This window comes from Ursus arctos, unplaced genomic scaffold (assembly GCF_023065955.2).
Source record: "Ursus arctos isolate Adak ecotype North America unplaced genomic scaffold, UrsArc2.0 scaffold_23, whole genome shotgun sequence".
In the NCBI taxonomy this organism is placed as follows: Eukaryota; Metazoa; Chordata; class Mammalia; order Carnivora; family Ursidae; genus Ursus; species Ursus arctos.
The window spans coordinates 46,565,680-46,592,051 of record NW_026622908.1 but is presented as its reverse complement, the minus strand read 5'-3'; the positions used below and the strand labels follow the sequence as shown (position 1 = coordinate 46,592,051).

The following is a 26,372-nucleotide window of genomic DNA, read 5'->3' as shown; positions in this document are numbered from 1 at the left end:
GAGCCGCCCTGCCAGCTGGTGAGGGAGCCAGGGTATTGATCTGTCTGCCGGGGGGGGGGGGGGGGGCTGCCCCGCAGGGGGTCCACCCCGCTCTCACTTCTGGCCGAGCCTGTGTGGCTGCACGGCCCCGGGGTCAGAGATGGTGCTCACAAAAGCAGCTGGCAGGTCCCGGAGAGTAGGGACGGCCTGGGTCCTTTAGCGCCGTGCTCCCTCCGGGAAGCTCTGCCGAGCCGCCTGGCCCGCAAGGGGCTACGAGAACACCAGCCCTGTGCCCCCCGCCCTCTGGAACCAACCAGTTCCTAAGGAAAGCATCATCCTGTTTCTCCATTTGCTCTCTGATGACTGGAAATTCCTCGTGTTCAACCAGTTTGACTCCTGGGCCCACAAAGAGGCCAGCAGCATCGGAATGGGGCCCCTGTGCCCATGGTGGGCAGATGCCACCCTGTCCTTTCACAACACAGTGGTGTCCGTGAGAACTTGGGGGACACGGGGAGGGGGGCGGTCGTAGCCGAGTTCCCCTCAGGGCCCCCTGCCCTCTCCCTGCCTCCCAGCCCTCCTGCAGCCAGCAGGGACGGGGTGGGGGAGCTATGCTGAGCTGATTATTTTTGACATCAGTTGTTCACATAATTTTGACGTTAAGCCTCCCCCCAGCTCTGGGGTGGCTCGAATGTGTCCAGGCTCCAGCTTGGGGAGCTGTGGGGAGCCTCTCAGCCCCAGATCTGGCCTGGCTGGGAGGCGGCCTGGGAAGGGACCTGCGTTTCTCAAGCCCGCGCCCTCGGGGCCTGGGGGTGGGGCCCCAGCAGATGTCTGGATTTGGTAGCCAGGGCCTGGAGCCGGATGCTGAGAACGAGGCCTGCAACTCATTTCCCCATTAAACATTCTGAGAACATCTGCACCGGTTTCCAAGGCTTCTCCCTCACTAATTGCTCTGATTATTGTGTGAAGTGAGGCTCTGGCACGTTTCCGCGATGTTGTGATGAAGGTGAAAAGATCGCTCTTAATTAGATTAAAAACATTTTTTTCTTCCTCTGTAATTTTGCCTTGAAAATCAAGGCCACTTTTTTGTTTTCTTCATCCAAAGACCTCCAGAAACTTTCCTCCCCACCTCTCCAGAGGTTTCTTGGGAATGTCCTGTGAGCTCAACTCTTGGAGAAGACAGCACTGAGCCCAGATTCCATTGTATATTAACGTTTCCCGGGGCCGCTCTTGCTGCCGGGAACCAGCCGCTGAAACCGTGTCTTGGGAAGCTTGGACAGGGACTTCCTGAGCACGGGGACCCCAGAGGGTCGCAGACTCATGTGGGTGGCTGTGTTGCTCCCTTTTCGCTTCCTGCACGCGCTCGAGGCTGACCCTGTCCTGGCGCCGCGGCCGCCCCAGCGCCCCCGCCATTCAGACCCCACCCTGGGGTGCACAGCTCGTGTGTCCGGGGGCCGGCAAGCTCTGCTGTGAGGGGAGGCGAGGGGCCTCCGTGCCCTCTACTCGGGGGGCGTGGAAAGCCTGGGGTCCCCAGATCTGGCCAGGACTCCCAAGGTTGCCTCTGCCCTTGGCTCTTAGGTGGCTGCTCCCCTCATGTCAACTCTATCCGCACATCCCTGACCGGACAGGAGGCCCGGCGTGTTCCACGGTCGGCGCCAGTCTTCCCCTCACGTGGGGCGCGGACAGGGCCTCACGGAAGGGGTGGAGATGGCGGGCTGGCATCCCAGCGGGAGAAGGCCAGCCACCAGCATTCGGGGAGCCCCTTCGTCCCCTCTGCCCTGTGCCTCCCGCGCTCCCCTGGGACCTTGACTCCCCACATCCCTCCCTTCAGGCTCATGCCTCACCCCTGTTTGTCACACACATTCCTGAGGACTGTCCTGGTAACAAATGATGGAACCCCGAAGTCAAGCGAGCTGAAGTACAAAAGGGACACTTTGTGGCTCGTACATCTGGACCCAGCTGTTTCAGACACAGCTGGACCCCGGGGCTGGGACGATCTCGCTTGCTTGTTCTCACCCTCCCCCTCCTGTGCTCTCCCCCCACCCGCCTTGCTCCCTCTTCTGCTCCCCCGCTCCCTCTCCCCTGCCCCGCCCCCCCCCCCATGCACTGGCCCTGGGGACAGGGATGAGGACGGGGACAGGGACGGCTGTAGCCCCTTCCCAGGGGAACAAATGGACACCAGCTCAGCAAACCCAGCAGACAGAGGCCGTCTCTTTCCCCCACTGTTCCTGCCAGGGTCCGGGGCCCTGGCCCCAACCAGGGTACGAGCCATCCCGGGCCATGGGCCCCTTTTGGGGACAGCCTGTGGGTGTCTGAACCCTGCAGCCTGGGAATGGGGAAAGGGCCGCTCCCTGAGGACGATTCCGGAAGCTCTTCGCCAAAGCCAGGCCTGGCTGCCGGGCAGGCGAAAACAACAGGTGTCCACTCGAGCAAGGTATTTTCCTAGCGGAACTGGGTACCAGCTGTGAATATACATTCTCGCTCCACTCCTCGCCCCTGTCCCTGGCAGCTGTTGTGGGAATGGCTTTTACACTTTCTGTCCATGCTCCTTACTTCTCGCCTCTGAGTGGAGACACAGGTGGTGGCCGTGCTGGCTCGGGGTCTGTGAGCCGGGCACAGGCAGCTGGCATGGGCCTGGGGCCGCGGTGCAGCAATGTCACGCAGGGCTGGCTGCAGCTGTCCGGATGCCCTGGGGAGGGGGTTCCCGTTCACGGTGCTGGATCTGCAGGGCTTTGGCAAATCCGCCAAGAGGGGTACTCTTGGGGGGGCCGGCGAAGGGGCTCTGACTCGGGAAGGACAGGGGCAGCTTCTGTTTATCCCCGTGGGATGGGCTGACCCAGGGACCGCGCCTGTGCCTGAGCCCCGAGGGCCGGGGTGGAGGTGAGAGGCGAGGTCCGGGGCCAGGCACCCAGGAGCCCACGCCCGCCCGGCAGGGAGAGCTCCAGGGAGAACTCCAGTTACACCTGGGGGATTACACAGGCTTTTAATCCGTGACGAGGGGACGAGGGGACGAGGGGACGGGACGGCGGGGAAGTTCCCAGGGAGACTCTCCCCAGGGTGGAGGGCCGGGGGAGGGAGGGTGGGCTGCAGCCTGCGGCCAGTCTGACTTGCTGCTGGAGGCCCCATCTCATGTGGGGGACCCAGGGCACAAGGTTGCACCCTTCCGAGCTCAGTCTGCTCACTTAGAAGCAGGGATGGAAGCTGCTGTCCCACAGGGCCGCTGTGACGACGAAATGGGGTCACCCTCGAAGCAGCAGAGGGGGAAGGGGAGGTCCCCTCCTGCATCTCGGGGGAGCCGGGCGTGTCCCAGTGTTGGGGTTGACCTGGTCTCGCCGTGTGAGCAAGGGGGCCGTGTGGGGAGCCAAGGGACACGAGGACCGGCGCCGCTGGGAAGGAGGCCTGGGGCGCATGCGTGGCGGGCCCAGGCTTAGGGCCCCGAGGGGGTCGCTCCTGGCGGGGTGGGCGACCAGAGGGCGCAGGGTGGGAGCCTTGCACAAACGGCCGCCTCCCGGACGCGTGGACGTGCCGTCCCAATCAGAAAACATGACGTGAGAAGGAAGGATGCGAAAGTCACCCACCGTCTCTTCACCCAAACCCAGCCACAGTCAGCATTTTGGTCTATTTCCTTCCAGTCTTTTTTCTGTGCCCATATTTTTTTAAAGGAACTTGAAATCAGCCTCTTGAGCAGGGCTGCCGGCTGGGAAGGAGGCTGTAGCTGTTCGGTTCTGTTCTCCGGAGGGAGGGCGAGGCTTGGCAGCCGGTGTCGCCAGCTGTGCCGGTCGCCACGCCAGAGGCTGCGCTCGCCATCCCACACCTCCCATTTTCCTAGAAAACAAAATTGTTTTGTTCTGCCCTGAAAACTTAGGCCCAGATTCTGGCCTTGACAAGGCAAAGGCAGCCAAGGAATGAAAGCATCGGAACACTGGGACCGTCTTAATGGAAGTGTGACTTCCTTGTCGCCAGGACACCGGGAGCTCTTCCCCCGGGGCCGGGCCTCCTGGGAGCCGGGTGTCTCCATGAGCTGGCCGGGCAGGTGCCCCGTGGACTCCTGGGCTCGTGGGCTCGGCCTGCTCCGTAGCTGGGAGGCCAGGGCCGTTGGTTGTCTTGTCCCATCTCGGGCTTCTTGGAGGTAGGGGCGACCAGCCCGCTCTCCTGGGACCCGGCATTTGCCCTTAAGCCCGTGCCTGAAGGGGGCAGCGTGCCGCTATATCTGGTGAGGACGCGAGGCCCCATCCCCCAGACTCCCTGTGCCTCCTGCCGCAGCTGTGACAGCCACGGGAATCAGGGGGGTGGTCTGCGCCCCCCGGCCACTGCCTGCCTGTGACGGGGGGAGGCAGACCCCGCGGTCTCCGACACACACACGGGGCAGAGTGGCGCCGTTCCTTTGGGTTTGGAAAAACACACCTGTGGAACCCCTCTTTGCCCCTTGCTGCGGGCCCCTCGTGCTGTTCCCAGGATTAAACCAAACAGCACACATTCTTCTCTGGCAGGTGCAAGCCCCACCCGCTCTGGGCGGCCAACTGATGTGCACAGCTCAATTTCCTAAAACACCAGGGCTGGGCCTTTCTCAGGGGTCAGGTGGCTCCCCCACTCCTGCCGGCCCGCGGGCTCTGGAGATGGCACTCGTCATGTCGGACATTTACAAAGCAGCCCCGCTTTCCAGCCACCATTCTGCCCCTCTTTCCTTCTGTATACAAGTGATGCAGACATAAAAATATGTATTTGTGTTCTTTTTCCTTTCCTTTTTTTTTTTTTTTCTTGAAAGAACATTTGAATCCTGGACGGAGTTTCAGCTCTGTCACTTGACAACTGTATAATATAACCCAGGGTACTTGAATCTCAGCCCCGAGTCTCTGAAATGGGGGCGGTCAGTGCTCTCGCCAGGTCCCAGGCCTGGGAGCCTTTGCATGTCCTCGCATTCCTCGAGGCTTACCGGTCACTTTGCTGTGCTCTCTGGGAATGTCACAGGCACAGAGCCCTTCGCTCAGAGCCCTTCTCCCGGGTGTGACTAAGTCATGTCTGTGCGGTTTCCTGCTGGAGGGCGGCCCTCGCCCCCACGGGCCGTGAGCTCCCGCGCTGGTTTCCCTCTCCCTGATCGCGAGTCAGGCACAACACCTTAGCACGTGTTCTTTGGACGTCCGGATCCTTCTTTGCTGATGTGCTCGTTTGCTGCCCGTTCTTCATTTATGTGGTTTATGTTTTCCTTGTTGATTCACATGAGTTCCTTCTGTGTCGTGGATACGCTTCTCCCGCGGTCGTGTTTTTACTCCTGAAGGTGCTGTTGGCTGAGGTCTCCGAATCCATCCGCCTTCTCCTGTACGGATATTGTTTAAGTCTTAGGAAACCCCTCGGAAGTCCGAGATCGTGAAGACAGTCCTTGTAGGCTCAGTTCTAAAGGCCTTAGATATTTGCTTTTCTTCGTAGGTCTTCAATTGCCCGGAAAGCCGAGGATGAATTTCTGGTATATGGCGGGGGGGTGGGGGGGGGCTCCAATTTAGCGTTTTCCCCACATGGACAGCCAACTGTCCCGGAGGGCCGTCTCCCACCTGCACCAGCCTCCTCAGATCGTGGTGAGCGTCCCCACGCACGCGGGCTATTTCCCGATGCGCCACCCTGTCCCGCTGGCCCGGCCGCCTCGCCCCGTCTCACCGGCCACAGCTTGTAAGCCCTGCGGGGGTATCCGGGGGAGGAGGTGCTCCTAGCTCGCTGTTCCTCGAGAACATTGCCAAACCTTGACTTCTTGCGTTTCCAGAACAATTCCAGAATCGGGTGTCCCGTTCTAATACACAAACCTTAGGGTTTCTATTATGGTTCCAGGAGGACGACCCTTTCACCGTGGAGTCTTCCAGTCTGTGGAACAGAAGTCTGTTTCTCCCCCGAGTTAGGTTATGTCTTCTTCAATGGCGCTCATCAAGGCCTAACCATCTCTCCTTAGGGTTCTTGCATTCCCTTGATTAGACACTGAAGAGTTTCTGTACTATTGTATACAGGATTTGTTTGTTTGTTCTTCCGATTTGGGGTTGCTGTGGTTTGCTGTGGTTTGCTTTGGTTTTACTTTTGCTTTCAAAATACTTTTTTGGATATACAGGAGAGGCAAAGTCGTGCAGAGTCCCTGGGTACCTTTCACCAGCTTCCCTAACGCGCACGGCCTTCTGTCACCCTGGTGTCACAGCTGAAGCCAGGAAGTTACCATCACAGCCACACCGTTCTCAAGCCGCAGTCCAGGTCATCCGTTTGGACCTCCCCAGTCTAACGACCGCGGTCCTTTGCTCCAGGATCCGTCGATTACGACACGGTTATATTCAGCAGGTCTTGGGGTTCTATCTGATCCGTGAGACCGCCTCCTCGGTCCTTCCTCGGCTCTCGTGACCTTGGCACGTTGAGGAAGGCTGGCCGGGTGTCCGTGTCCCACAGTTGGGTTTGTCTGGTGTCTCCGGGTGAGACTGGGGCTCTGGGCTCGCGGGGCGCAGGAGAGAGGCGCTCTGCCTGCCGCACCGCGTCAGCGTGATTTGTCACTGGCGCTGCCAGCTTGAGCCACGGAGCTGAGACCGTGTCAGACACGTTCTTCCCCGTTCCAGAGTGTAGTCGCGGAGGCGAGTCACCGAGCGCGCTGTCCTCAGGGGAGGGCCTGGTGCGCCACCTCCCGCGGGACGGGTGGGAAAGAGTCGGTGAACCTGTGTGAAGAGCACCGCAGCCGTGAAGAGATACCTGAGGGAGATAGTCTGAAGTCTCCTTCAAGTTCCACCGACGGCTCTGAGCATTCATCCGTGGAGGAAGGCCTGCCCCTCCTTCCCACTTACTAGTTTGCATCAGGATGGGCTCGGGATACTTGTGTTTGAGCTGTAATTCAGTCCTGTGATTTATTGTGTGGTTCACATGGCTCTGGCCTTGGCCACCTGATCGAGGGTCCTTTGGGTTAGTTCCTGTGCCCACTGGACCTATGTCCCCCATCCATTCTGAGCATTCCCGTCCTTGGAGCACTAGACGGTAACGTCAGGCTCCTCGTGCATCCTTCCTGCCGTCTTCAGCCAGAGAGCCCTGGTCCCTCCGACCGGGAAGTGGATGGTGTTAAGAAACCAGGATGTGGCCCTGGGGTGCTCATGGCTGCCGGGTTGTCACGGCTTCCCCCCTGCAGACAGAGTGAGGAAGTATATATGCGTCCGTCACCCAGGGACACGCACGTGTCTGTAATTACGGCTCTGTCTGTGGGACGTGCGATACAAGTTCATACTGAAATTTCTGGCCACAGGGTCATTTGTACCACCCCCTCCCCCCATGACACACACTCCGTTTACTGCTGTACTTCTCAGAGAGTGAGAAACCTGGCTCCTGTTACTGATAATTTATTTACTTATTTGTTTAACCCATAGTTTCCCTACGAGAAACACAATTACCAACTAGAGCCCTGTGTTTATGACAGTCCAAAGAGGCCACCTCCTTCTTGCCATCCTCCCCGTGCTATGCGGTACGATGTCACACATTCGTCACGCAGAATTCACTTTTCGCAGTCTGCTTTCATTCCTAGGATCCTAGAACAGGCTGGTTGATTTTTTCTTTTTTTTTTTTTTAGTTTGCAAACAGTAAAATCGGTTCTTGGAGAGAGACAGCTTTGTGGGTTTTGACGAATGCCTGGATTCATGTATCCACCAGCAGAGCATCATAGAGAGAAGTTGCACAGCCCTAGACACTCCCTCGTGCAACCCTTTGGAAGTCAGATACTCCCCCTCCCGTAAACACGAGCAGCCATTGACCTGTTTTATGTCCTTGTACTTTTGCCTTTCCCAGAATGTCATGTAAATGGAATCACAGAATACATAGCCTTGTACCTCTGGTCTCTTTCACTGCTTAGCGGTATGCATTGGAGAGTCACCCGTGTTGCCCCACGAATTACTAGCCCATTTCTTCTGGTTGCCGGGCAGTGTTCATTGCACGGCTCGAACACCGTGCGTCTACCCGCTCCCCTGCTGAAGGACGTCCTGGCCGTTTCCAGGTCTGGGCGACTGTGAGGGAAGCGGCTGTACACGTTTATGCACAGGTTTGAGCGTAAATTTTCGATTCTCCTGGGTGAGTATCTGGGAGACGGACCGCTGGGCCGCTCGGCAAGTGCATGTTTAACCCGAGAGGACGCCGCCGAACTCTCTTCCAGCGCGGCCCCACCATTCTGCGTTCCCACCCGTGGCAGTGAGTTCCAGCCGCTCCGCGTCCTCGTGAGGGCGTGGCACGCTCAGGTCTCAAGCTTTAACAAAATTTCGTCATTCTAGAGGGCGCCTGCGCGGCTCAGTCGGTGATGCGTCTGCCTTCGGCTCAGGTTATGATCCCAGGGTCCTGGGATCGAGCCCCACATCAGGCTCCCTGCCTGGTCGGGGAGTCTGCTTCTCCCTCGGCCCCCCTTGTTCTCTCTCTTGCTCGGCACTCTCTCTCTCTCAAATAAATACATAAAACCTTAAAAAACAATTAGCCATTCCAGGAAAGGTGTTGTGGTTGCTGACTGTGGGTTTACCTTGCGTTTCCCTAACGACTACCGACGTTGACTGAACCGAGCACCCTTCTCCACGCTTGCCTGTAATCCATTTCCTAAATTGGTCTGGTGGCTTTCCTTGTTGTCAAGTCGCAAAAGTTCTTTATGTGTTCTCGATATGAGTTCTTGGCCAAAGAGGAGACGTGGAAATACCTTCTTCAAGTCTGTAGCTTACCTCTGCTTGCCTTAGCAATGTCTTCTGCAGAGCAAATATACCTGCGATTTTGATAAACTCCAATTTATCAATTTCTTCCTCTCACCGATTGAGCTTGTGGTGTTGTCCTTCAAACCTCATTGCCAAATCCAAGGTCCAGAGATAGTCTTCTGTGTCTTCCTCGAGAAATTTTATATTTTATGTTTTACGTTAGTTTCTTAAGATTATGTATGATATAATAAAAAGTAAATAAAAATACATTTTTAAAAAGATTGTACAGGGTCCTTTTACACTTTCAGATTGCTGGTGAGCACCCAGAATGTGAGGCATAAATGGTAAATGTGGTAAAATGTACACAGAACATTCATGCGTTCACATCACAGGTAAATGCAGGGACCGGCGTATCCCTTTGAAGTGGGAAAATCTTCTTTTTACATAAAGCAAAAGATAAGTGTATCACTTTAGACATGTAAAACATTTTCTGGGATGAAAACAACCATACTCAAAGGCTAAGACCAAAGATAGCCTGGGGAAGATTTCTGTACCTTACATGACAAAAGGTTAATATTTTAATCGGTAAACAATTCCTACAAGTCGACAAGCAAAAATGAGCAAAAGATGTGAACAGGCAAGTCGGTTCTGCAGGAGGAAGTCCAAACAGCCTCCAGGCCACAGCAGGCCTTCAGCGCACCAAACAGCTTCCTCCGTGCCTGGCGGCCCCGGGAAGAGCGCCAGCGGCTGGTTTGGGCCCGGACGTGGGCAAGCTGTCACGTTCACACACTGCTGGGGGAGTCTGTGTTGCTACAACGTCTTGGGAAGGCACTTAAAATTACCGAGGACGCACCCTCTCACCTGGCCCCAGCGCCAGGATTTCTTACAAACGGGTGGCGCATCGTTGCCTTGAGTGGCGTAAAGCTAGCAGAGCCTCCGTGTCCGTGGCTGAGTGACCTGTGGCAGATGTAAACCACGGACGACTGTCCAACCACCCAGACACAGATCCACATCTCCTTCACCTGTAGAGAAATGAGCATGTCGCAGGGGGACAGGAACAGAGCAGTGACACGTGTATAAGAAAAAGAAGTCTCACCTGGTGTCCGCTGGTACGACGAGCAGAGAGGGGTGAGCTAGGAATCCACAGGGCGTTCACACGATGACCTTGGAGGAGGCGGGCCTTCGTGAATCTTTGAGTTGTTGCACTTCTTACAATGAGTACTTATGTCTTTAAAATAAAAGCTTTAAATGGAGAAAAGAAAGATCAGTCCACATTGAAAATCCGGGCCGGGTAGGTCTCCTTATCAGCCCTGACGTCAGCCCCAGGTTGTCGAAGATGGCCCGGGGACCTGAATGCGACACAGGCTGTTGGGGCGAGGAGGTTCCCACGCCTCCCTTGGGGTCTGGGTGGCCGGTGTGGCGCCGTGGCCTGAGCTGGGGAGGCGGGGAGGAGCTCTGTGGCTGCTTCCCTCTCCCAGGCTTGTGGCTCATCGTGGGCAGGAGACCACCTTGGGTCTTCGCCGGTGCGAGGCCCTCTGTCTGCAGGAGGGTCAGTGGTGGTGAGAGTCAGGGTCTCTCAGCCGACCGGTGCTTGTCGGCTGTTCTGTTGACCTGAGTGTCAGCTGTGAACCTGGGGACAGGCCTGGACACCTGAGCTCAGCCCAGGCAGTCCTCCCCCTGCAAAGGTGTCACGGGCCTTTGAGGCCTCAGGCACATGGGGGCCATTTTAACCTGCCACCCCCAGATCCTCGGGGCAGAGGCTTCACGAACCATCCCCCCTCCTCACCCAGCTCTGCGAGTAGATGTCTTGTCGGTTTGGGGGAAGGCTCGGGGCGTGCAAGTCTGTGCCCCCGGCTGGGGTGGCCGGTTGGGGTGGGTGTCTGAGCCGGGCTCTGAGCAGCCCTGGGCCCCCTGGGTCCCCTCGAGCCTTCGACAGAGGCCTCACGTGCTGTGCCACGCCTATCCCCACAGTGAAGAAGAGCCCCACGCTGCTGGAGGTGAGCACAGCCCACTTTGTGAGAACCAACAGCTTTGCGGAGGACCTGGACCTGGAGGGGGAGACGTTGCTGGCGCCCATCACCCACGTGTCACAGTGAGTGCCCGCTGGCCCGCCCGGGCCGGGCTGCAGGGCCATGGGGCTCAGAGGGGCCGGTGTGGGGCTCAGGCCTGCTCCCCTAGGGCTCGCCACTTGCCGCCTGCCCTCGGCGAGCTGGGGCCACTCGCTGCCAGGGGCCGGACCCAGTGCCCAGGCACCAAGCGGGGAGAAGAGCAGGGGCATTTCCCGCCAAGTCCGGGAACACGATCCTCTCGTTTTGACTTGTGGAAAACCAAGCTGATCATTTTCCACTTGTTTTTGCGCCGTGCGCGTCTGAGAAGATTGTTTTTCTCTCCCCTAGCCCCCTCCCCCACCCCCAAGAAAGAGACGACTTTGTTTTTCAGCGTTTCCCCATAGAACCCGGCCAGAGCCGCGGGGCAGATGCCGAGTGCTGTCTGCCAGTCGCCGTGGCTGTCCTCAGGGGCTCCTTCAGGTGGAGGAAATGGCTGATTTTCCACGCCTCCCAGCGGGCCCTCCCCCGAGGCACAGCTGGCCTGGGACGCGTGCCTGCCCTCCCCCGCTATCGCAGCCCTGCCAGGCCAATCCCCAGGGCCCTGCGTGCTGTGAGTCCCTTGCAAGGTGGGAGTCAGTGCTCCCAGCAGGGCCACCCAGGGGGGCAGTGAGGGGTGGGGTCCGTGGGGCACTCGGGCCCATTCTGGCCACCGCCCGGCCGGGGATTGCCCCGGACAAGTCCTGTGTGAGGATGTGTGCGCGCCGCTCGGCCCTTCGCGGGCTCGCTTGCTGACTCGGTCCCCTCTCCACGGACACGTCGAGAGGCCTCAGAAGGGCGTGCGCGTTCCTCCAGGGGTCTGGGCGTCGTCCTGAGCCGTGTGCGCCTCTCCCGGGGTGAGGCCCTGGGCCTGCCACTGTTGCCTCGCAGGTGACAGAGGAAGTGGGGACCCAGGTCGCAGGGCCTCCTGGCTGTTCAGGCAGGACTGGCAGAGTCGCGTAGCCAGAATGCGAGAAAGACGGGACCGTCTCGGGCTGGTACGGTGCTCAGGCAGGACCCGCCGGCCCTCTCTCCAGGCCCCTCAGGCTCACGGGGAGGTGGACACTCCCCCGTGGCTGGCAGGGTGCCCCCAGGAGGTGCTCCCCAACTTAGTGGGAGCCGGCCAGGTCACTGGGAAGCAGGGGCAACTCGTCCTCATGGACCCGGCCCGAGTGGGCTGTGGGGCCCCCACCCGTCCTGGAGATGACCAGACAGGCTTGCTGGATAAGTGGGCGGGAGCGGAGGTGTGAACAGCCGGGGGGTGGGGGGGCAGGCGGGCTGTGCGGGGCAGGCCGGTGCCCGCAGGCAGAACGCTGTCTTACCGCTTTGGCAGAGGCCTGTACAGAGTCCAGCACACGAGACAGACCACAGAGTGGGAACAGTTGGAGTTCTGTGGCTGGTGTTGTCCAAAACACAGGTGCAGCGCCGGCTCAGAGCCTGCTGGGAACCGCACCCCTCGGGCAGGTGGACCTCACCCAGACCTCACTGTGCCTGCTGCCCCTTCCTGTCCCCCGAGCCACTCTCCTCCTGTTGGAGCCTCTCCTCCTTTGTTCTCTTGACCGTAGCCCAACCCCTCAAACACACACACACACACACAAGGAGTCCCACCCGGGAAGGACAGGGCTGCCACCCACCATCCACGCAGCTGGGTGGGGAGGCCTCCCCAGCTCCCTGGCCCCGCGAGACCCCCACGGGGGGCCCAGGGTGAGGTTGACAAAAGACTCGGGACTCGGGGGGGCCGCACAGACAAGCTCACAGTTGCCCCCAGCGGTCATCACCCCTTTGGAGGTGACGGCTGTCGGTCCTGGCATCGGCACACACCAACTGTCCAGGGGCCGCAGGCCGCCCGCCTGCTCAGGGTGCCTCAAGAGGCAGTCCACGCCAGCACAACCTGGCTCTCCGGGGGCGCTTGGCCATTTCTCCTCCAGGACTGTGGCCGTCAGACTGGAAGAGCCCGGAGCCCCGTGCTGGCCATGGGCCGGCTGTGGGCCTTCTCGGGCCAGCGCCCCCAGCGTGGCAGGCCGGCTGGGAGGAGGTGTCTTCGGTCACCCCCAGTGCTGCCTGAGCCTGTGCCCCAGTCCTCAGCCAGGTCCCCATGCTAGAACCTACAAGGGCTTCTCCCAGCAGACCTGTCCAGAAGCGGGTGTGAACCAGCTGGGGCGGCAGGAAGGTGTCCAGGCAGGTACTTGGGTCTGTGATGGTGGCTGGGAGCACGGAGACTGAGGTCAAGACACTACGGTCTGGTCAGGGCAGAGTCAAGGTGAACCAGCAGGGGACCTGTACAAACGTGTGTGCCTCAGGGAGCCCTGCTGGGGAGAGTGGGATGGAGGCTCAGGGAGAGGTGCTGGGGCCTCAGGACCTAGGCGCCCCCCAGCTGCAGGCTGGGCAGAGGGCCCCACCACCACTCCTGGAAGGAGAGGTGGCTCCGGTGGGCACCGTGTTTACTCAGGGCCGCGCCCGCCCTGTGTGTCCACGCTGGGGCCATGTGCCTTCACCTCTCGCCCGGCGCTCCTGGCGATCCGTGCCCCTAATTAAACTTGGCTCCAGCCGCTCGGGGCCACATGGAGGCTCCTGCAGGCCGCCCGGCCCCATGGACCCCGCACAGGGGACAGAGGCCCGTGCCCTGGTGTGTGCGCGAGGGACGGGGATGTGCACGGGGGTCTCGCAGGGGGCAGAGGGGGTGGGAAGCAGTTACTGAAAAACAGATTCATTTTTCTTCAGCATTTTACTGAGGTTAAGTGTATTACCACGTTGGGTCAGTTCCAGAATTCAAATTAAAAGCATAAATAAAGACACATTTTGTTTCCATCTCAAGCTCTCCCCACCCGCTGGGCCCCAGGGAGGTGAGGTCACTGCAGCCTTGATTACGGGAAGGTCCCTGGGGCTGGGCGAAGCTCCTCTTTCCGGGGCCTGCTGGCCATTGGTGGGGCGAGGGGTGGGGGGGCAGGGGGCCGGCGAGCAAGCCAGGTGCTAACTAGGGAGTCACCAGGACGCTGTGGGTCGGGGAGGCAGAGTGGTTTGGGCCCCATAAGCAAGCCCCGCGTCCCCTGCAGCCCCGGGCCCCCACACGGCTCCGGAGAGCTGGGCCGCGGCCGGGCACATGCCTTCAGACAGCCAGTTTTCCAGGTCGGAAGGGAGCCGCTGTCTGCCTCGACTCTCCACACCTGTGTCCCCGCCCCCAGAGCCTTGCCACAGGGCCTCCAAGGGGCAAGTGTAAGGTAGAGACGGGGCATCTAGGAGAGGAGGGGAGCCCCGCACCCCAACAGGAGCCGGGATGAGTTCCTGGGCTCCTGCCCTGCCCACTGCCTTCTGCCCCCTGAGGGCCACTGGTGGGACAGTGGGAAGGGAGGGCCTTGCACGTGGTGTCCCCATCTGAAACGGCCTTGTCACTCGACTGCAGCCTTCAGATTCCTGCTCCGTCGTCCTTGCCCCTGGGGAGCCCTCTGTCTGTCAGGGCTCTGTCCCAGCTCCCCGAGCCCTCAGTACAGGGCCCCACCCTTGGTTTCTGGGGAGCAGGGTATGTGTGGCCCCTCTCAGGCTCCCGCTCCCCACTACTCCTGAAGCCCCGGGCCCGAAGGAGCTCAGAGACTGTGGCCCCTGCCCCAAGGCAGGCAGGACCCCCACCCAGGGCCCAGCCAGCATCACCTGGGACGAAGCGGTGAGGGCCGTGGTGCCTTGGGAGGGGGGGCTACCACGCAGGGCAGGGGTCAGCTGGTCAGAATTGGCTGCAGCATGGGGATCTGTGGCTCTGATCAGGCCTGCATGCACGCGTGGCCTGGGTACCCTTGTCTCAGCAGCTTTGGGAGACGGCAGCCACTTCTGTGAAGCCCCCCACTCCCCCCTCAGATGCCAAGGCAGCCAGGCCTGGCCAGGAGTTCACATCCGTCCCATTGGGTACACGCAGACACCCCAAGCAGGTGTGCGAGAGGCCAGGCCTTCCCCTGAAGGGTTCCCCTGGAAGAGTGGATGCCCAGCCCCTCCATCTCCCTGTCATGCCGTCGTGGCTGGGCGAGGCTCAGCTCCCGCTTCCCAGCCACCCCGGCCCGTCCTGCTCCGCGGGGCCCAGCACAGCCTGACCCCCTGTGCGTCTAGATGGGCGTGGGGAGGGCCGCGGGCCTTCTAGGGAAGGGAGGCAGAGGCAAGGCAGGGCCGGGACTGGGGCTCCGTGGGGCCCCTCCAGGTGACCGTGAATACCTCCCCAGCAACTGTGTGCCTGTGGGCCTCCTGTGACAGGACAGCTTGTAGATCCTTGAGCAAAACCAGCCCCGGGTGCGTTAATTACAATTTCCACGTCTCCAACTTTCTCCTGGACCCTGCGGAGTCTCATGCCAAAACGCTCAAGTGTCTCTTTTCCAGCAAGGCCGCTGTGGCCTGGCTTTCGTCCACATCACTACTAATGTCTCCTGGATTCTGCGTTTGTCAGCGAGGCCACGGCCAGCCCCATGCCTTCTGGAAACGGGGGCAAATGTCGCAAGGCTCGGCCTGTGCTTGGTTCCGTGGACCAGAGGGCCGGCTCCCTGGATGGGAGCAGCTCGGCCGGGGACGTTTCAGGGACCCCGGGGCCAGCTGCAGTGCACTCCCGTGGACCGCACAGGCGCCAGGCGCCGCAGTTCTTCGAGCGGCCATGTTCCTTGCTTTGTTTCTCGCCCTGCAAACCTTGGTGGGAAAGGATGAAGAGGCCGCTTCGGGGCCAGTGTCCAGGGGGATAAGGAGGGGGCTTGCCAGCAACAGATGAGACCAGTTTGTCTTTCCAGACCGGTGTCCTGTCTTCTTCGGAGCTCCAGACCACCTCTGTCTGCACGAGGTGCCAAGGAAGCCCCGTGGGAGCCCGCCCGGGAGTGCTGTGCAGAACCGCGTGAGTCACAGGCCCCGTCAGAGCCTCCCAGCCCCGGCCAGCTCAGACCCGTCTCTGAAATGCACGGGGGGATTAAATGTTCTCCTAATTAAATTAAAAGCGAGGCGGAGTGGCTCAGTGGGAAAGAGACAGGACTGGGAATCAGATGCCCTCAATCTGGCTCTCAGCCTGCAGCGGCCCAGCTGCAGGCCGGCCCCAGACGCCCCCTAACCTCTGGGAGCCTCACTTCCTCCATCCGAGCACGTGAGGAGGATGTGGCCGGCCTCCTGAGGCCACCGCTCTGGGGACTGGGCCCTCGGTCCAGGTAGAGGCCTGGAGGAAAGCGGGAGGCCTCTTACTTCCTCGGCAGCCATGACAGTAGCTGCTGGTCGGGGGGCGCTCGGGTGGCGGGGCTCGCACTCTGCACGGGCAGGTCTCTGGCGAAGCTGGCCAGAACCAGGCGGAGCGCTGGAGAGTGTGAGGGACAGCAGAGCAGCTTACCCTAGAGGCAGCTGGAGGACAGAACAACGTCACAGGTGGCACTGGCGTGGCGCTACGGAGACAATTCCGGTGGTCGCGGGTCTCGCATGGGCCTACACCTAGAAGGGGAGGCTAAGCCTCAGGGCCGCGTGGTCAGGAGGCCGGGGGCGGGGGCAGGCCCAGCCCCACTCCAGACGTGGGTGTCCAGCTCTCAAGTTAGGCCCGGAAAGGTCCGTCCTTGCACATCGGGCGCGTCCAACGTTCTGGCTGAAGGATGAAGCGTGCACGGATCCCGAGAGCCCTTGGTGCCTCTCAGCACAGGCTGCACGTAACCAGCGCCCAGGCCGGGGCGACAGAGGGGTCCCCAGGAAGCCCCTGCGTTCCCACTTCCTGTCACGCCTTCGGAGGGTCACCACCGTCTGGGCTTCTGGCAGCAGGACTCGGCAGTGCCCGTTCTTGAACTTTCTATGGACAGACGCCCACGGCCGCACACCCCTGCGTCCGTCCGGCTTCCCGGGAGGCGTGCCACGTGGCTGCGGAGAGCGGCACCTCGCGCGCCGGGCGGCTGGCACGCCACCATGTGAACGGCCTGCACTTTGTTTATCCGTTCTGTTGTCGGCGGCCGCGTGGACCGCGTCCAGCGTCGGGTTGTTATCATTAGTGCTAAGAATATCCTGTACAGGCTTTCTGGCGAACGGACAGGCCGCATTTCCGGTGCGCGTCTGCCTAGGTGTGGGGCCGCCAGAGGGGCGTGCTTCCCTTCGCTAAGTCCTGCCGGGCAGCCCCCCGCACCCGGCCCTCCGGGGCTCGCGCGCTCGGCCACGCCGTCGGAGCGGGATCTCGCCCGCGGGAACCTGACGGCGAAGGCAACCGAGCCCCTTCCCGTGTTGCCGATTGGTTGGATACGGTCCTTCGTAAAAATGCTCGTGTCTTCTGCCCGTTTGATTCTGGGTTAGCTCTTCTGGCCCATCTACACTTGCTCTTTCTTTCTGTCTCCCCGTGTCCTGGCGCGGCTGGCGGGGGCAGAGACGCTGGTGCTCCCGCGTGCCCGCACACGCATGTGGACGGACCGAGCACAGAACCACCACCTCCCCCTCCGCGGGCCGGCCCTTCCGCCCGTGAGGGGCGTCTTTTGATGAACAGAAGAACTTTAAGTGAACTCTTAATGTGATCCAGTTAATCAAACATTTCCTCTCTGGATAGTGCTGTTGGTGTCCCATTAAAGAAACTTTGACTACTCCAAGGTCATAAAGATATTCTGGTTTTTTCTAAGCCTTTATTAGCTCACCTTTCACATGTAGATCCGCGGTCCATCTGGAATCGATTTTTGCATCCAATGTGAGGCAGAGGTCAAGGTACATTTTCTCCCCCTTGGACATGCGGGCTGGCTCAGCACCCATCGCGGAGGAGGCCGGCCTCCCTCCGCCGCCCTGCCAGCTCCGCGCCACCCCACTGCAGCCCACGTCCACGCGTGGCTCTGCTGCGGAGCCCTGCTCGGTCCCACCGCTCAGACCGCAGCGTGTCCTTTCCGCCAAGGCCTTGCTTCGTCGCTGCTGGGTTTGATAACAGGTCCGGACAGCCGGTTAAGAAGGCTCCGGCCAGGTCCCCGGCCTCGCGACTGGCCTGTCTTCCCATAGCCAGCCTCCCATCGGCACGGGCTGCCCCACTAGATGAGGATGGGGACAGCGAACGTCTTCACGATAGTGGGTCAACAACGGGTCTTGGCAGCCGTGGCCTCCCCACGCCCCTCGCGTTCCTTACCGTGTCCTGCAGCTTTCCGCGCTGTGGCCGCGTGCGGCCGATCTGACGTTCACGCCTCATGTGCTGATGTTCAGGTGTTTGCCAGACCCGGGACGTGTCTTCCTGGGAACGCTGGCTGGCGTGGATCTGGCCGGCTGGCCTGGAGGACACAGGGCAGTCAGCTCCCCTCTCCGAGCCTCGGCGTCCTCTCCTGGACCCTGGAGATGGGCCTCGCGGTGCAGGTATGAACACTTGAGGATGTGGGGTCGGGGGTCTGGCCCTGCACCGAATTCGAGAACTGTTAGCTGATAGAAATATTAGCCGATAGGAGACGTCACCTTGGTAGGGGAGACCCCAGAGGGACATCTCCTACTTGACCTGAGAGCTTCTGAACACAGCAGGTCACAGGTCTTCATGGGGTGCGGATGGAGTCCGTGAGCAGCCTTGCGGTCCCGTCCTTCACGAGATCTGCCTGGAGGCCTCCGAGCCCAGGGCCTCGACGTGGTCCGCAGGCAGGTGCACACAGCCTCTGGTGGTGAGGGAAGGGGCTCCACTCCCAGGGAGACCTGGGCCCCTCTGTCCTTCTCTTCAGGGGTGCGCAGCCACACGTGCCCCAACACGCTTCTGCCGTTGTTCTCCTCAGCGTCGGGCCTACCCGCCAAGGGCAGCCACGGCCTGCAGCAGAGCAAAGGGTGGCGCGGGCCAGGCGTCCGGCCTGCCTGTGGCCCTGTGCGAGGCCAGGGATGGAGGCGCCGCCGTACCCCAATCTCTGGGGCAGCTCCGTGGGTGGCCTAGCAGGGGCGGCCGTGTTCCCGGTCTTGCTGGCCGCCAGCCGCTCCCAAGAGGCTGTGTGTCTGTGTCAGGTTGGGAAGGGAGGCTGCCGTTGGCCGAGACACACAGCTCACCAGATACACTGTGTCGTGGTGGGTCAGAGAGTGCTTCACAGAAGGGCCAGGCCTTGCCAGCGGCCCCTGTGAGGCAGAGCCGGGGCTCAGTCCCAGACACGCTGTCTCTCAGGGAGCCCGGGGCTGTGCCGGGAAAGCCAGGCTGGCTCCCGTGGGGCAGGGAGGCAGGGGGCAGGGGGTCGCCAGCCAGCGGAGGCAAAGGGGCCTGGTCTCTGGTTGGGGTCTGTGGCCCGTCAGCAGGAGACAGCAGTGCACCTGGACGGAGAGTCTGTGCTCTGGTTGGGGGGCCCTGAGCTGCGGAGAATTCTGCACGTTTGGTCTCTGCACACACCCTGGACCTGCACCAGCGCACGTGGAGGGCGAGGGGCCTTGCAGACCCTCAGGCGGCTCGGGGGCTCCCGGGTCACCTGGGAGGCTGACTGCTTGCGTGGGAGGCAGAGCGGCGGGCCGAGCTTCCTGGCTTCAAGGGGTGGCCCAGAGCCCCCGGCTGGGCGATCGTCCTTTACATGTGCGCGCCCTCTGGGGACCAGGCAGGTGTCCTGGGCACAGGCCACCTCTCAGGTGCTGGTCCTTGGCAGTGACTGGTTCCAGGGCGGAGGTCTGACGGTTCAGTCTGTCAGTCCGGTTGGCCCACGGGAGGCCTGGGGCACCATCTGGGAAGGGGAAGAAAGGGCAGCAGAGGCAGGGGGAGACGGGAGTCCAGCCGCCGTGGCTGGTGTTCCCGGCGTCCCTGTTGGCCCCACACCCATACCCCGAGCCCACGTCTGCTTTGATCAGCCCCAGAGGCTCCCTGCACAGACTGTGCGGGGGAGGGGGGGGCAGCCTGGAGAGGAGCGGGGGCACCCTCCGCATTTGCCCAGAGCTGCTCCCACTTCAGGGTGCACGAGTTACTCAGCGGGGGTGTGCACACAGCTCTGGGGACCGGATGTTTTAGGGGCAACTCAAGGGATTTTCCAAGGTAACATTGACTCTACCAGATCCACCTTCTAAGACTTTGGAACCAAACCATCACACAAGATCAGACCAGGCCCAAGTCCAACACTTGCCACAGCACGGTTCTCCGGTGCCCTGCTAGGGAAACTGAGGCCGGGGGGTGACGTCACAGGCAGTGGAGGACGTTTGGAAGCGGGTGGGAGGTGAGGCCGTGCCAAGAGCACAGAGCTACGCTCACTCTCACACTCACACACTCAGGGCCCTTCCCCACGGCCTCGCATGTGGTCACACACCCGATGCTCGCAGAAAGCCCAGCCCCCGGGCAGGTGGGCAGCTCCCGGCAGCCAAGCCCGGGGCCCCTGCTCCATTCCTCCGGTAGCCGGGCGCTGTATCTAGGGTATGAAGTGCAAGGTAAGGTCACGCTGCGACCTTTGGCCTCGAGCCTTTGAGCCTGCTCTAGGCTTGTCTCCCTGGCCCTGCCCCGGCTGACGTGGGGTCCCGTGTCGTCCACTCCCCGGCCCGGACCCGACGGCCACCCTCCGGCCCAGGGGCGCCCCTCCTACCTTCCCTTCCTCTTGGGCCTTTCGGTGGTGGTCTTGTGTCTGTGTCTTCCTTGGGTTCTGGGTTCATCAAATCAAATGGAATCTGTTCCAGTTTAAAACACTGGAATGCTTTTTTTTCCTTGCTTTTCTTCTTGAAGTGCCCCGTGGAACCCGGCTGGGTGCGTGGGCTCCAGGTGGGAGCTCACGGGGGCCCGGCTGCAAGACAAGGCCGCAGCAGGAGCGGGGGGCAGACTCGTGATGTGGGGGTGGCCTTGGGTGGAGCGACGCCCCAGAAAACAGGCTCCCGGCGTGATTGAGCTGAGGCTGGTGTGTGTAGGGACTGGGGTGGGGCCATCTGCAGGGGTTCAGAGGAATTCACTGGACTGTCCTCCCAGGTGACCCCCACAGCCCACAGCAGCCTCCTGCTTACAGCTCCCCACCACCCATCCGTGTCCTGCACTGGGAGCGGGCTGCGTCAGACCAGGGGGCTGGTGTTGGGGTGGGAAGACATCTCTATAGGTGTTGGGAGCTGGACAGCCAGGGAAGTGGGGGCCCCGACACCAGAGACCAGAGGGCCATGCCAGCGGCTGACAGCTGGGGCCAGGCCCTGGGGCTCCTGTCTCTGGGTCCCGTGCTCCTTTGTGGCTCCAGCCGAAGCCGTCTGTTCTAGTGGGACCCGCACCGCACCCCGCACCAGGCCCCGGTCACCTGGCTACCCCAAACATAGTGGCTAGCTAGGGTACTTCCCTGAGCACCAGGCCCCGGTCACCTGGCTACCAGGATAGCAGTGGGAGCACGTCCTCGAGGCCTCGGTCGTGGCCGTGGCCTGCTTCTTAACCTGCTGTTTCTCCCACACCAGGCCCTCCCGCAAGGGATGCGGGAAGAGTGTCCCCCCAGTTAAGTCCACTGCAGGCCATGCTTGGAAGGACAGGCCGGTAGAGTTGAGGCATTACTTAAACACTGAACTGCGAGGTCTGGGCTGGCCAGAAGGGAGAGTGAAGTGGGCCTCTCAGGCCACAGCAGGACCTCACGGCACTCAGCCAGAGACCCCAGTGGGCAGGAGCAGGCCAGGGGTGCCACCACCCCCCAGCTCAGAAGGATCAGAGCGGCCCCGAGCAAGGACAGAAGCCCCAGCAGCGACGCCAGGCCCAGGCCGCAAAGCCACAGCCGCCTCCCCAGGCAGAAGGGCCAGGCCCAGGAGCCCCCCCCTTCCTGTGCCAGGCCTCCCGGAGCGCTGAGCACCTGAGGAGCCGTAAACGCTCCCGCTCATCACGGTCCTCATCAACTCCGATGACCTGCAGGGGGATCGCACTGCCCACCTGCTGCTCCCTGGCCACGCAGGTGGCAAGGCCCCGGGGACTGGGGTCAGAGAGAAGCTAAGCGTGACCAGCCCATCCACCGTGTGTGGCCGATCATGGACTTGTCTCATTTACTGGGCTGGTGCTGGTCTCTGCCTGTAAATGTTTAACTCCCAAGGATGCCAGATCTCAGGGCTGGGAAGGCCCGGCCAGGACGGGGGCCGGGGGAGGGGGGCAGTGCCTCCTCCCGGTGTGTGGGGATCGCCTGCAGCAAGGAGAGTACAGGTGGGATATGAAGAGGGACTTCCCGCAAGGAGCTCAGCCCCGGGGTGTGCTGGTTGGGGAGTAAGTACTGTCTTCTCCCACCGTAGCTGAGAGGAGGCCACGGGTGGGATGCCCAGCCCCTCGGGCCCCTTGGTGGTTTCCGGCTGCCTGGGGCCTGGGGTGCGGCCCCCTCATTTGTACTTGCTGACTGCCCCATGAGGGCCTGGCCTAGGTCTCCCCGCTGGTGGGGAGGGAGGTGTAGAAGCCGGGTTGTGGGGCCACCCAGTGTGGGCTCAGGAAGGGAAGGAATGTGACTGAGGCCGGGTGTGGCTGAGCAGAGTGTAGCCCGTTGTGGGTTTTTCTTGGGGCCCAGATAGACGTGAGCAGAGATGGCGGCCCCTCTCTCTCGGCCCCCACCACACACACTAGGACCTTTCTTCCGCGTGTGGCTTGGAGCTGGAGGCCAAGGACACCCTCTGGAAGTCTGAATTCCATGCGCTCTTGGCAGGGAGCGGCTTCCTGCCTGGGGAAGGTGTGCGCGTGTGTGCGCGTGTGTGCGCGTGTGCACAAACGGCCACGGGGGCTGGCAGCGGGAGAGGCACGTGGCTGGAGGGGCGTTTGACGAGACGCGTAAGGTGGTCCCCGTGTCTCCCGGCACTGGATGGCACTTGCACAGCCTGTCCTGAGGCATTAAGACAGATACCTGGACTGAATGAATCAGAAACGTGCGGGCTGCGTTGCCTTTGAAATAATCTCGGGCTTAAAACAGTCACGGCTAAACATGCCTTTGAGTTTGGAAGCCAGGACTTTTTGCAAAATAATTCAAAAAGTTTGTTGAACCTTAAACCTTCCCTGACGATTCCTTCCTTCTGAAGTTAACTCGTTAAAGTTGCTCCAATCCCAGCCTGCTGCCAGACCAGCTTCCTGGAAACCCTCGCCAACTGCTGGCCTTTGGAAAGGCTTGTCACCCTAATAGCTGTAAAAAAAAAAAAAAAAAAAAAAAAATCGCTCACTGGGCACCTTGGCTGCAGGGTCTGAAAAGTCCTTTGTGTTCACCCCAGCTGCAGAGTTTTCCAGGCCTCACTTGTGGGGCTGACTGGAGCTGTTTCTCTTCGTTTCCTCTTACAGTGGCGGGTGCTGGGCTGGCTTCTTCCCGCCCAGCCACCCTGCCAGCGGCGTGTCCCAGCCTCCCCACGCCCAGGTGGGGACGGGGATGCCCAGGGCAGAGCCCCTGCCGAGGCCGGGTGTGGACACGTCCCGCGTGGGTCACCAGCAGCCTCATCTTCCCTTCCCCTGCCTTTGCTCCTGGGGGCGGGGGGGCAGTGGCCCGCTGAGGAGCGCCCAGGGCCCCCTCCTGGGTCAACATGGTGTCACCGCCCCAGAGTACACAGGCTCCGAGCGGTGCCCGAGCAGTGCCATTGCTGAAGCGGAGATCACGGGCTCCTCCCCAAAGCCAAGTTTTGGCAAAAGAGAAAAGCATGGTGGTGAGATAGGGTACACGTTCCAGCCTTTTCTTCCTTTCTTTTTTTCTTTCTTTCTTTCTTTCTTTCTTTCTTTCTTTCTTTCTTTCTTTCTTTCTTTCTTTCTTCTTTTTTTAGTTTAAAACATGAATATGCATTAGGAAATACTTAAGCCAGACGTGGGGCAGATCAATTGAAAAATAGGTCGTGTTGTCATCATTGCTGTGTGAATCAAAATCAAAGATTACCTGAAGGCAGAAACGAGCTCCATAAAAACTCAAGTATTTTCGTGGGACGCAGCGGTCAGAACGTGCCATACACGTCCACGACGGTCTCTTGAAAGGATCGCTCCTCTCCAAAGCCCGCAGTGACGGAGCACATGCGGCATCTCATTTCCTAGGACAGCCTGTGGGTCTGCAGAGGGGTGGAGGGCACCCCCCCCCCATCAGAGTGGGGGTGGGCTCCCTGGGAGCCTGCCCAGGGTCTGCTCTCGCTCTGGTTCTGCCTTCCGCTGTCAAAAACCTCTTTGTGCCGAAGCAGCCCCCGTTTCTCGGAGTGACATGAACCAGAGCCCACGGCACCATGCGCGGAGCTGCCTCTCGCCAGCCGCCCAGCCCCCGGCGGAGGGCTGCCCGTTCACAGCCTGGCAGGGCGTCCACACGCTCCGCGGCGGGCCGTGCTTTACCTCGTGCAATCTCGCGTAACAAACGATTATAATAATAAGTAGGTTTTACACGCGCACACGGCAAAACGAATTCAGAGCACAGAAGGGGCTCTGGTGAAAATACCGGGCTGTCCCCACCCCAACCCCGGATTCCTGCGTTTCCTTCCGTAAAGGTTAGCGCTGTCAGCGGTTTCCGACCTGTTTCTCCCCCGTGTTTCCTATGAGCAAGTGCGTCTCTGCGCCTATCCTTACGCGGACCACCCTTTCACACGCACGGTTGCGTGGCGAGCGCGTCTACCTGCAGTTCCCCTTTGCGGAGCTGACGTACGGGTCCGCCACACTTCTTTCTGAGCTGCCCAGATGAGGTTGATTGACGCGGCAGCGCCTGCGAGAAGCACCTTTATTAAGTGTTCCGCGGGCGCGCACGCACGCATGTGGGATGGCTCTGTGTGGTGGGGTTCAAGTGCTTCCAGGATCCGTTTGGGCGCGTGGCCGCTGCTCTCAGCCCACTGCACCGGGCATACCCCACGTGGGGCTGCGCTCGTGGGGACTCCAGTCTACAGCATCGGTTCCATTTCCGGTGCACACGGGCATCCATCTGCCCGAAAAGAGGCACGCAGATGGTGGGGTGGGAGGGCCGCCAGGCTGGGGGTTGGTCAGCGAGCTTTCCATCCTCGGATGCAGGGGTGGGCCGCTTAGTGAGGCCTGACTGAGGGCGACGTGACTCTACTGCAGCTGGCAGGACGGGGCCAGCAGGGACACACACAGTGACCCCAAGAGAATGGAGCCCTGGCCAGCGCGCCATGCTGCACCCCTCTCCGCAGGCGTCATGCTGTAGGAGACCTTCCAGCAGTCCCCGAGCAAGTCCACTCATTGCTCGGTGAGCACGCGGCCCCAGTGCACACCGTTCAAAGGCGAGGTGCCTGGGCGCTCCGGAGATGGGTCTGTATGAAGACATCGAGGGCATCTCCTTCTTATTAACAGCTGCAGGACATCCCATTGTCCCGTGAGTAGGAACAAGTCCCCTATTGATGGATGTGTAGGGCAGCTAAAGACAGCCATTAACCATTCAGATATTCACTAAGGAACTGCCCGATTATGAAATTAGTCTGTCCCTCCCCACTGAACACTACTGTGTGCCCCCCCCCCCTCGGGCTTATCCCTGCTCTAGCTCCGTTGACGGAGTCGCTTCCGAGGCTGTCCCTTACCGAACAAGGATGCCACAAAGTGAGTCAGTTACAGAGAAGAGCTGTAAATCTCGCCAAGATGTGAGGTTTCATGAAGTTAAGGGCAGCGAAATGGAAGACCCCCAGCAGTGAGGCTGCGTGAAACCAGTTACCCGTTGAAGAGAAAATCAAGTCTGGGGCCCAGATGAGCGGCTCAGAGCAGAGCCAGGGCAGTAGTAAACCAGAGGGCAGCCCCTGGGCGCAGCGGCTAAGCCTCCCTTTCTACACAGACGAGCCTTTCCATGGAAACTCTGCCAAAGGCTGGGACGCAGTCAAAGGTGCCCCACGGTGGCCTCATGTGATGGTTCACGACCGCAAGACCAGAACCGTCTCCGCTCGCTCTTTCTGAAATGAGGTGTCTGCAGTTACAACAGCTTCTCCTAGGACAGTCTTCTTTCCACAGCTAGTGTCGTTATTTTTCAAGGAAACCTCCCAGTCAGATCCGTGTTTCATGTCATTTTGGTCTCCATTTTAAGTGGATTCACTCCCAAAGGTCCATTTTCCCCATTTGTACATGTTTTCACAGATCTGCCAAATGGCGGTTGCACCTGCACCCATACAAGCGGCCCCGTGCGTCCGTGAAAGTGGCTCTGTGCATCCAGGCGTCCGTGAAAGTGGCCCCGTGCGTCCGTGTGTCCGTGAAAGTGGCCCCGTGTGTCCGTGAAAGTGGCCCCGTGCGTCCGTGTGTCCGTGAAAGCGGCCCCGTGCGTCCGTGAAAGTGGCTCTGTGCATCTGGGCACCCGTGAAAGTGGCTCCGTGCGTCCGTGTGTCCGTGAAAGCGGCCCCGTGCGTCCATGAAAGTGGCCCCGTGCATCTGGACACCCGTGCTCTGTGCGTCCATGTGTCCGTGAAAGTGGCTGCGTGTGTCCGTGAAAGTGGCTCTGTGCGTCCGTGAAAGCGGCTGCGTGTGTCCGTGAAAGTGGCTCTGTGCGTCCGTGAAAGCGGCTGCGTGTGTCCGTGAAAGTGGCTCTGTGCGTCCGTGAAAGCGGCTGCGTGTGTCCGTGAAAGTAGCTCCGTGCATCCGTGAAAGCGGCCGCGTGTGTCCGTGAAAGTGGCTCTGTGCATCCATGCACTGGTGAAAGCGGCCCCATGCGTCCGTGTGTCCGTGACCGTGACTGCGGCTCTGTGTGTCCTGCGCCCGCACCCACACCGCCCCCAGCAGACCAGCAGTCCCGGCTTTTACCTCCATCCATCTGATGGATGAGAAATGCTATGCTGGAGTTCCGATGTACATTTCTTTTATTATGAATGATGGCTTTATCTTTTCAAATAATTAATAGCATTTCTTTTTGTTTTGTGTTCC

General features: G+C 60.7%; 1 protein-coding gene across 1 annotated transcript in view; it reads left to right on the top strand.

The window, feature by feature from the left end:
- The window catches only part of KCNQ1 (potassium voltage-gated channel subfamily Q member 1), a 250,657-nt gene that overhangs the window by 134,293 nt on the left and 89,992 nt on the right, over positions 1-26,372 (top strand). The window contains exon 11 of the mRNA XM_057317211.1: positions 10,611-10,731. Within this exon, the coding sequence (XP_057173194.1) occupies positions 10,611-10,731 (121 nt within the window). The remainder of the gene's footprint in view (positions 1-10,610; positions 10,732-26,372) is intronic.